At 37.6% G+C, this 10,735-nt stretch overlaps 1 protein-coding gene and 1 pseudogene across 1 annotated transcript in view; one reads left to right on the top strand and one right to left on the bottom strand.

Annotated features, from left to right (window-relative positions):
- The window catches only part of NOC3L (NOC3 like DNA replication regulator), a 30,392-nt gene that overhangs the window by 3,352 nt on the left and 16,305 nt on the right, over nucleotides 1–10,735 (top strand). The window contains exons 4-10 of the mRNA XM_003783719.3: nucleotides 630–787; nucleotides 1,389–1,445; nucleotides 4,360–4,490; nucleotides 6,905–7,066; nucleotides 7,299–7,392; nucleotides 9,174–9,349; nucleotides 10,390–10,518. Of these exons, the coding sequence (XP_003783767.1) occupies nucleotides 630–787; nucleotides 1,389–1,445; nucleotides 4,360–4,490; nucleotides 6,905–7,066; nucleotides 7,299–7,392; nucleotides 9,174–9,349; nucleotides 10,390–10,518 (907 nt within the window). The remainder of the gene's footprint in view (nucleotides 1–629; nucleotides 788–1,388; nucleotides 1,446–4,359; nucleotides 4,491–6,904; nucleotides 7,067–7,298; nucleotides 7,393–9,173; nucleotides 9,350–10,389; nucleotides 10,519–10,735) is intronic.
- LOC105886388 lies at nucleotides 3,942–4,097 on the bottom strand (annotated as a pseudogene).

Here is a 10,735-nt window from a genome sequence, read left to right as displayed (position 1 = left end):
CCTCCCAAGTAGCTGGGACTACAGGCACCTGCCACAACACCTGGCTATTTTTGGGCTGTAGTTGTCATTGTTGTTAGCAGGCCCGGGCTGGGTTCAAACCCGCCAGCCCCAGTGTATGTGGCTGACACCCTAGCCACTGAGCTGCGGGCACTGAGCCCAGTCCTGAGTTCTTTATGGCCGTGATCTCACTTAGTCCTCATTACCCTACTATGTAGGTCTTATTTCCGTTTCCATGGAGGAAACTGGTACTTTGCCACATTTGTAAGTATTGGGAATTTAAACTTGAATCTTAACTCCAAACTGCATGCTATGCTCTGAAAGATTTTGGGAAAGTAGAAGAATCTCCCTTGGGTCTGTGAAATGTTCTTTGAAAAGAATCTGCTATAACTTTCACCTTTGTTTTGCAGCTGTGGCTGTACTTTGTGGTAGGCTGTTTACCCAACTTACTTATGCACTTGCTATTTGAGTACCTGCTGTGTGCCAGCCACTGGTCTAAGTGATAATATCTTTACAACTATTGAAGGTTAGCTTGAGGTTTGTCTTTCTGTGTTTTGAAAATGATAGGTCTCTGTTTTAAAAGTACCTTTTTAAGATACATGGAGACTGAAAATTGAATTTTGTTTCTGTAGTGAACCTGTTCATACCAAGAAACGAAAGCATGAGCGCATTATAGATAAATATGAAAAAATACCAAGGACTCTACAGACCGAACCAGAGAAGGAACTGATTCATTTGCTTCCTATCAAAGATAAAAGTGGTATAATCCCACAGACCAGGGAGAAGCCAGGTGAGTCTAATCGGCTTGTATATTAATTAATTACACTTTCAGCTCCTCACTAATACCATGGTTTTTTTTTTCATTCAAAATTTAATTTTATATTTGACTTTTACCTGTAAATACAAAATTGGGGCAGCTTCAATGAGCCATATAGCAAGCTTGATTATTCTGGCTAGAATTACTGATGTCCATTTGTACTATAAGGACAACTTAAGCTTCAAGGTTCAGGTGATTTTCTTTTCAGAGAGTCTATTTCACCAAATTTTATTTTTTGTTAAATTAGACCATTTAATTCTTCTTAATTAGCCTAATTTATGTTTGTATCTTTTTGTGTGTGTGGAAAAAAAATGCAGAAAGTGCAGAAATCAAAGATGTGAAGTTACGTGATTTATTGCAAAGCATAAACCCATAAAACCCATTCAGGCAGGAAGCAAATATTGTCAGTGTTCAGAAATTTCCCTGTGCTCTCCTCAGTTACTAATTGCTGTCTCTCTATAAAAGTAATTACGATGCTTAGTTTTGTGATAATTGCTTCCTTGCTTTTTGTAGTTTTTAACACTTATGTTATCCCATACATAAATATTTTAATATATACACATTTTCCATGTAGTTATTGACAGTAACAACGAAGAAGAGGATCAAGAAGAAGAGATGGTGCTTGAGGAAGGTAATGGGATGCTTCTTTACAGTTAGCAAATTATTAATTGAAAATTACATTTTTTGATACAATAGTAAATATGACTTAATTTTAGGTAAAATTCATAATATATACTTTAGAGCACTGCTCAATCAGTCAAGGGTATTTTGAAAACTTTTCCATATTTGAGAGTTTCATCATGTTGAATTTGAGTCCATTTGTTTTGTTTAAAAAAATGTTTTTAGACATAGGATCTCACTTTGTCACCTAGGGTAGAAGGCAGTGGTGTGATCATAGCTCTCTGTGACTTCAAACTCTTGGGCTCAAGTGATCTCTTTCTTCAGCCTCTGGAGTAGCTGGAACTATAGGCGTAAGGCACCATACATGGCTAATTTTTCTTTTTTCTTTTTTTTTTTTAAAGTTTTTGGCCAGGGCTGGGTTTGAACTTGCCACCTCCAGTATATGGGACCAGCACCCTACTCCTTTGAGCCGCAGGTGGCGCCCTCATGGCTGATTTTTTGATGGGATCTTGCTATTTTGCTTAGGCTGGTCTCAATGCAGTCCTGCCTTGGCCTCCTAAAGTGCTAGGATAACATGTGTGAGCCACTGTGCCTGGCTTGTTGGGTTTTAAAATTTATTTTATTATTATAATTGTTATTATTTGGGGGTTTTTTGAGACAGTATCTTGCTTTGTTGCTTAGGCTAGAGTGGTATCATCATAGGTTATCGCAACCTCAAACACTTTAGCTTGGGCAGTTCTCTTGTCTCAGCCTCCTAAGTAGTTGGGACTAAAGGTACACACTACCAAGTCTGGCTAATTGTTTTTTTTGTTTTTTTTTGAGACAGAGTTTCAAGCTGTCCCCTGGGTAGAGTTCTATGGCATCATCATAGCTCAAAGCATCTGCCAGCTTTTGGGCTCAAGCTATCTTCTTGCCTCAGTTTTTTTCTATTTTTAGTAGAAATGAGGTTTCGTTTTTTTGTTCAGGCTGGTCTTTTTTTTTTTTTTTTGACAGGAGCCTCAAGCTGTCCCCCTGGGTAGAGTGCCGTGGCATCTCAGCTCACAGCAACCTCCAACTCCTAGGCTCAAGCGAGTCTCCTGCCTCAGCCTCCCAAGTAGCTGGGACCACAGGCGCCCACCACAACGCCTGGCTATTTTTTGGTTGCAGCCGTCATTGTTGTTTGGTGGGCCCGGGCTGGATTCGAACCCGCCACCTTGGGTGTATGTGGCTGGCACCTTAGCCACTTGAGCCACAGGCGCCGAGCCCAGGCTGGTCTTAAACTCCTGAACTCCAGCAGTTCACCCGCCTTAGCCTCCCAGAGTACTAGGATTACAGGCATGAGCTGCCACGCCCTGTCTGGCTATTTGTTTAATTTTAGTAAAGATGAGGTCTCTCTTTCTTGCTCAGTCTGGTCTCAAAATCCTGGCCTCAAGTGATCCTCTCACCTCAGCCTTGCAAAGTGCTAGGATTATAGGAATGAGCCACCATGCCTGGCCTTGTTTTTTCTCTAAGGAAAAATTTACTTAACTATATTTGTAATGTTTAGGCATACGTGAAGAGTCTTATTAATTGAATTTTATTTTATTTTTTTAATTTTAAGAGAGGAACCTACCTACTGACAGATAACCATTAACTTTTTAGCCTTAAGTTATAAAAATGATGCTGTGGTATGAAGTTATTTTGGATTTATTTGTAGAGCAATTATACTTTGTATGTGTCTATCTTAGATAATTGAATGTGAGTCTCTAATATCTAGAACAGTTTAAACTAATCAAAGTTAAACTGAAAGAATAAATTTTGTTGTTTGAAACTGTGTTAGTATGAAATTTGTGACAAAAAAAGTGGTTAAATTTTAGTTGTGCTTAGCACCCTTCATTAATTAGTAATGTAAATGAGATTACAAGTCAATTATTTAACTGTCATCCATCTTAGGCTCATTACAGATTATGCTTGTGTGTTTGTTAAATCTAGTTCCCTATGAATTTCTAAAAGGTGGACATGTTTTGTAGTTCAGAGTACTATATAGAGTTGAAAACAAAGGAGAAAAATTGGTACTTTAACAAAAAGACTAAGAATGTCCTTTCCTTTAATATGAATTATTCTGGGTTTATTAGAGTAGAATTTAAGAATATCAACTGCCTGCGTTTGAATCCCATTCCTGTTACTTTCTTTCCCTTTGCCTCAGTTTTCTTTTTTTTTAAATTACAATAAAGTGAAATTTATGTTGAACATGTCAAGTACTTGGTAGCTAGAGCCATTTCTATTCATTGCAGAAAGTTCTACTGGACAGTGTTGTTAGGTCTACTGGGGGAGGGAGAATTCAGTGTTTCACAAACAGCACTTCAAACAAAAGGTCCCACATACTACTGCACCAGCTTATTGGTGAAGAGCATATAAACAAAGAGAAAACTCATTTTCCCAATGAAACATGGCCAACTGTCCAACTGATGACATTTTTCAGCTTGATATGGTAAGATGATAGTGACCGTGATACAGCATAAGTATGAGGCATCTCATGTGCAATTCCTTACAGACTCAGCTTTGTTCTTTTCCAGTGTCTCCTCTTCAACTTGTACCTGAGTTTGTTACCAGTTTTCATTCTAATCCACTGGGGAATGGGGCGATTTTGTTTTTGTTTCTTGGCCAGAAACTACTTAATTCTGAATGTCTTGTGCAAGGACATGGCAACAAACGGGACTAATCACATGCACCACAGTGGAGCAGAGAGAGAGGGAGCTTCAGTTTTCTTATCTACAAAATAGGTCTAATGATAGTAGTACCTGTCTTTCTTATATGATTGTTGAGAGGATGGTGTATTTTGGTAATAAAGACAAAATTCTTAGCTATAATCATTATTAATTACTATAAGAAAATTGTTTATTACTTAAAGTTCTTGGATACTTTTAAATAAAGAAATACTTTAGGGAAAATCTAATTTGTTTCAGAGATCATTGAGGATCCTATTCAAGAGTTGACCATTGAAGAACATTTGACTGAGAGAAAGAAGAAACTACAGGAGAAGAAACTGCATATTGCAGCCTTGGCATCTGCTATATTATCAGATCCAGAAAGTAATGTAGGTAGTGTTAATTTCTTTAGCCTCTTTATGTTAGGTGTGGTATAAATGTCTAATCCATGAAAAGTCTCTTGTTTTCTGTAAGCATGTACTAAAAGGAGAAGCACTAAATAACCATAGTAGCTAGGTTAGAATAAGAGAGTAAACAGAAACTTAGCTTAATCCTATCTGAACTTAATTTCTTTTGTGATCTTAGAAAAGTCATTGAAATTCTCTTGAGTCTTATTTTCCTTATCTTCATGTGAAGGTATGGACTTACTGTTAGAACTCTAAAAATGGTTAAGTCTATAAAAATCAATTGCATATAGAAAGGAGGAACCTGCTTGCAGATTTGCTTGACTACTACTGATCTATAAAGGTGGGGGGTTTTTTTGTTGTTTTTTTTTTTTAAGATAGGATCTCATTCTGTTGCCTGGGTTAGGGTGCGGTAGTGTGATCAAAACTCATCGCAGCATTGAATTCCTGGGCTTAGGTGATTCTTCTGCCTCAGCCTCCAACTAGCTGAGACTATATGCACATGCAACCATGGCTCACTAAATTTCTTTTTTTTTTTTTGTAAAGATGAAGTCTCACAATGTTCTCCAGGCTGGTCTTTAACTCCTGGCTTCAAGCAGTTCTCCTACCTCAGCCTCTGAAAGTGCTGGAATTATAGGCAGTATAAAGTTTTTAATAAAAAAATTACTACACAGAAGTCAGTGAAGTTAGTTTAGGGCTATTTGTAATTGGAAAATATTTTTGATGGAGTAGAGCCAGAATTATGAATTATTGGGCCGTGTGTATAGTAGTGGGAAGTAATGATAGTTATAATATGTGAACCTAAGAAACCTAAGGTTTATTCTTGGCCCTACTAGCCATTATCTGTGAGACTTTGGCTAACTCATTTTACCCAAGACTCACTTTTTCATCTTGAAAAAGAGGATTGTATCTATTTCGAAACTTTTCTGTGAGGATTAAAGGGTAAAAATACATGACGTCATGTAAAGTGATAACTATTATTATTGTTATATTAGTGTCCCTAGCATCCTACTAGTATTTGTTTATTGAATGATAAATGTTTAATGAATGTTTATTAAATGTTTATTTACAGATTGTGAAAGAAATTTCATGTGGATATGCTTTGGTGTAGAACTTGTCATTTTCTAATAAAGTGAGGGGAAGATTTAGAGCAGAATAAGGTGTGGATTTGGAAGATTCCTTGTATTATCTCATTTAATCATTATAAAACTACAGATAAGAGCTATTAATCTCTTTTTGTAGCTGAAAAATTGAACCTTAAGAAACCTGAGAGCTGGGCATTGTGGTGGGTGCCTATAGTCCCAGATACCTGGGAGGCTGAGGCAAGAGAATCACTTAAGCCTAAGAGTTTGAGGTTGCTGTGAGCTGTGATGTCATGGCGCTCTCCTGAGGGCGACATAGTGAGACTCTGTCTCAAAAAAAAAGAAAGAAAAAAGAAACCTAAGTGATTTGTTCCAGACTTGAATAGCCATTGGATTAGAACCCACATCTTCCACTCCGGAGGCTTATGCTCATTCACATGATTTAGGGATAGCAAATAGGTGTTGGTGTATATTTGTCCTCCTCGCAATGGTAAACATTGCTGACCAACCAGGACTTTGCGTCTTTGGTTGTTACTCCATTAGACAGTAGTAGTTCATCAAAACAATCACACTCATTGAAACTAAGTTTTTAATTCTGCATTGCATCATAGATATTATCTTTATATGAATCTTGTTGAAGCCAAAGTTAACGTGGCTATGTTATATTTAATTCCCAGCTAATTCATTTGTATGTGATTAATATATTTTATTTATGTATATAATATTTTAATATATTTCAAAAAGTGTTTTTAGAAAAACAGAACACATACTTTAGAAAAACTCAAAATAATTTCTAAAAATAGATAAATTAACAAATTTAAACTTTCTGTTAAGTCTGTATTTTTCTAACTATAACAAAAATATGATTAACCTCATAACTTTAGTGGTTTATCTATAGGTAATGTGAGCAGTATGTGGAGTTCTGTATAGATTGACTAAACTCAGTCATTGTGTGAATTGCACTCATGCCAGCCAGACATAGGACTGTTGTTGTTTTTTTTTGTTTTTTTTTTTTTTGAGATAGAGTCTCAGGCTGTCACCCTGGGTAGTATGCTATGGCATCATAGCTCACAGCAACCTCAAATTCTTGGGCTCAAGCAATTCTTTTGCCTCAGATTTTCTATTTTTAGTAGAGATGGGGTCTCACTTTTGTTTAGGCTGGTCTGGAATTTGTGAGCTCAAGCAATCCACTCACTTCAGCCTCCCAGAGTGCTAGGATTACAGGCATGAGCCACTGCGCCCAGCTGGGACTGTTGTCTTTTGTTCACAATTGCTTTGCCATGACTTCTCTAACCTCATAAGTTATTTCTTTAACAGATTAAAAAATTGAAGGAATTACGTTCCATGCTGATGGAACAGGATCCTGATGTGGCTGTTACTGTCCGAAAGCTGGTGATTGTTTCCCTGATGGAGTTATTTAAAGACATTACTCCTTCGTATAAAATCCGACCTCTCACAGAAGCAGAAAAATCTACCAAGGTAATGTTGCATATATATAACTGGGTTTTTTTTATGTTACGTTATATATAATTGTTATACAAAGTAAGCTGAAAATTTTGAAGAACTAGAGATGGGAGAAACAGTAGATTTTTGTTTTCTTTTGTTTTATAACATTGGGCATGTAATAGGCATAGGCACTCATATTTTGTGCTAAGTTTTGTTTTTTAATATTCTGATTTAAAAAAATGATTGATCTTTTTGGCTTTTTCAGATCCGCAAGGAAACTCAAAAGTTGAGAGAATTTGAAGAAGGCCTGGTTAGCCAATACAAATTTTATTTGGAAAATCTAGAGCAAATGGTTAAAGGTATGTTAAATGTGTCTTCAAAGCATGTACCATCCTTACTCTTGATCACAAACCTGAATTCTATACAGTGTTCTGTGTTGTATAGTGAGAGGCAGCTATAGGGTATGGACAAGGGCAGAGTCTAAAGGTAGACTTCTTCGGTATCCAAATTCTGGCTTCACCACTTATTACTTATGTGATGGGAGAATTACATAGTCTTTTGGTGCCTTAGTTTTTCTGTCTATAAAATGGCAACAACAATAGCACTTAGTTTCATAGGACTCTTGTGAGAAGTAATTGAATTTATAGATACAAAGTGCTTAGAACTGTGCCTGGCATGTACTAGGCAATATTATTTTATCAGCTTTTAAGGTTATTTTTGCTGCAGTCCTTTACCTAGTAAATAGTTGTATGTCTATTGAATTTATGAATTGTTAGGATTTATTCTGTTTTTTATTTGGAGACATGGTACTTCGAAAGAAGGGTAACTTCAAATGGATGTTTGAATCCCTTGAAAATGGACGAATGAGTCAGTTATTCAGGTTAATAAACTCTTCTATTACACTCTTTTTCTTCACAAAAGGAAGGGCATAGGAAAAATTGAGGTATGAATGGAGAAGGGATTGAGTTGCCTAAGCCAGGAGCTTTCATTTGGATTAGTGGGGTTCATGTACTCAGATAATTTACTAAGGATCATCTAGTTGCTATCAGGTGGGAAAGGATTGCTAAATTCCGTTGGTCCACTGAGTACATGATGGTGGTATATAGTTGTTGAGCGGGGTTGAGGGGCATGGATATTGCTTCTGTGCTCCAGCGTCCCAACTGGAACGTACTTATTAGCATTTGTTCTCACATTGATATGGCCTGGGACCATTGTGTCCAATAGAAGTACAATATGAGGCACAGTCATCATTTAAAAAGATGTAGCCACACTAGAAAAAAAGTAAAAGCAAGTTAATTTTAATAGTAAATTATATACAGAAGAAACTCTGTAAGTTGACCCCCCCCCCAGGACTGTAATAATTGATCAACACACAGAGATGGTCAATATAAGGAACTAGGCCTACTGTACTGATACATACATGTACATGTCTGGTCTGGTCTAAGAAAATTAGATCAGCTTAAAGAGGTGGAGAGTAAAGGGAAGTGGTCTACTGTTTATCCAAATTGTCATTTCAATGTGTAATCAGTTTTAAAAATTAGTGTGTGGCTCGGCACCTATAGCTCAACCGGCTAAGGCGCCAGCCACGTACACCTAAGGTGGCGGGTTCGAATCCCCAGCCCGGACCCGCCAAACAACAATGACGGCTGCAACCAAAAAATAGCCGGGCGTTGTGGCAGGCGCCTGTGGTCCCAGCTACTTGGGAGGCGGAGGCAGGAGACTCGCTTGAGCCCAGGAGTTGGAGGTTGCTGTGAGCTGTAATGCCACGGCACTCTACCCAGGGGGACAGCTTGAGGCTCTGTCTCCAAAAAAAAAAAAAAAAAAAAAAAAATTAGTGTGATGTCTTACATTCTTATTTTTTGGGTACTAAGCTCAAAGTCTGATATGTGGTTTTATACTTACAACATGCCTTAATTTTGAGTATTTGAGCATCTGTACATTTCAGATGCTCAGTTGCCACCCACATATGGCTAATAGCCTCTGTATTGCATCTTTTCTAAGTAGACTGAATCATTACGAAGTCTCTAAGGGTTTTTTTTTTTTGGTGGTAAAATATAGATTTATTGTAAAAGAAAGCCAGTTATCTTAAGTTTTGACCAATCAGTAAAGTGAATAACCACTGTCATCTTTTCATTATTAGATTGGAAGCAAAGGAAGCTGAAGAAAAGTAATGTTGTTTCCTTGAAAGCTTACAAAGGACTGGCAGAAGTGGCTGTGAAGTGCCTGTGTGAGCTGTTGGTGGCGCTACCTCATTTTAACTTCCACAACAACATCATTGTATTGATTGTCCCACTTATGAATGATGTGTCAAAATTGGTAGGTTGTTCTAAAGGATTACTGCTGTTGTCTTCAACAGTAAATTATAGAACATGTGATTTGTCTTTTCTGTCAATTTCTTTTGGAGCTGTTATTTATTGGTAAAATAGTGTAAATTTATTATACTCTGCCTCTTTCTGAAAGTTATTTAAACATAAATTTAGTGCTGTGATTCTCAACAGGAGGCTGTTTTACCCTCCCCAGGGAACATTAGGCAATGTCTACAGACACTTTTTTTTTTAATTTAAATTTTTTTTTTTTTAAGAGACAGAGTCTCACTTTATCACCCTTGGTAGAGTGCCATGGCATCACACAGCTCACAGCAACCTCCAAGTCCTGGGCTTAGGTGATTCTCTTGCCTCAGCCTCCCAAGTAGCTGGGACTACAGGCACTCGCCACAATACCTGGCTATTTTTTTGTTGTAGTTTGACCGGGGCCAGGTTTGAACCTACCACCTTCGGTATATGGGGCTGGCGCTCTACCCACTGAATCATAGGTGCCGCCCCCCCCTCCTTTTTTTTTTGAGACAGAGTCTATGTCACCCTCAGCCTCCCAAGTAGCTGGGATTACAGGTGCCCACCACAACACCCAGCTAGTTTTAGAGATGGGATATTGCTCCATCTTAGGCTGGTCTTGGACTCCTGAGCTTAAGCAGTCCACCAGCCTCAACTTCACAGAGTCCTAGGATTACAGATGTGTGTGAGCCACATGCCCAGCTAATTTTTGAAAGATTATTTTGTGGAGACAGGATCTTGCTGTGTTGCCCAGGCTAGTTCTAAACTCCTGGCCTTAAGTGATCCTCCCATCTTAGCCTCCCAGAGTGCTGGGATTTCAGGCATGAGTGCAGGCATTTTGAATGTCATGACTGTGGTGGTAACGGGGTATTATTACTGGCATCTAGTTGGTAAAGGATAGGAAAGCTTTTAAACGTCCTACAGTGCATAAGACAGTTCCCCCCACAATAGGGAATTATCGCATCTAAAAAGTCAGTAGTGCAGAGGTTGAGAAACAGTAGTTGAGTGTAACATTTTATTTTTCAGATATCCGAAATGTGTTGTGAGGCAGTAAAGAAACTCTTTAAACAAGATAAATTAGGCCAAGCTTCTCTTGGTGTAATTAAAGTAATTTCTGGGTTTGTGAAGGGCAGAAATTATGACGTTAGGCCAGAGGTAAGTCTTTCTCTTCTTACTTTGCATTTTATTGGTTTTTAAGTTACTAAGCTAATTTTCAGCTATTAAAAGGAATTTATTCTTTATAGCAGGGTAAAAAGTAAAAGTACACAAACTCCTTAATTATAAGCAGTGTTAACAGTTTGGCATGTATTCTTCTACATATTTTCCTATGTTGATATAGGTATATATTCTTGCTTATATTTAAAGGAAAAAA

Source organism: Otolemur garnettii, unplaced genomic scaffold, assembly GCF_000181295.1.
Source record: "Otolemur garnettii isolate 467f Iridium unplaced genomic scaffold, OtoGar3 scaffold00008, whole genome shotgun sequence".
Classification (NCBI taxonomy): domain Eukaryota; kingdom Metazoa; phylum Chordata; class Mammalia; order Primates; family Galagidae; genus Otolemur; species Otolemur garnettii.
The sequence above is the reverse complement of the archived record's forward strand: the minus strand, read 5'-3'. Positions and strand labels throughout refer to the sequence as shown.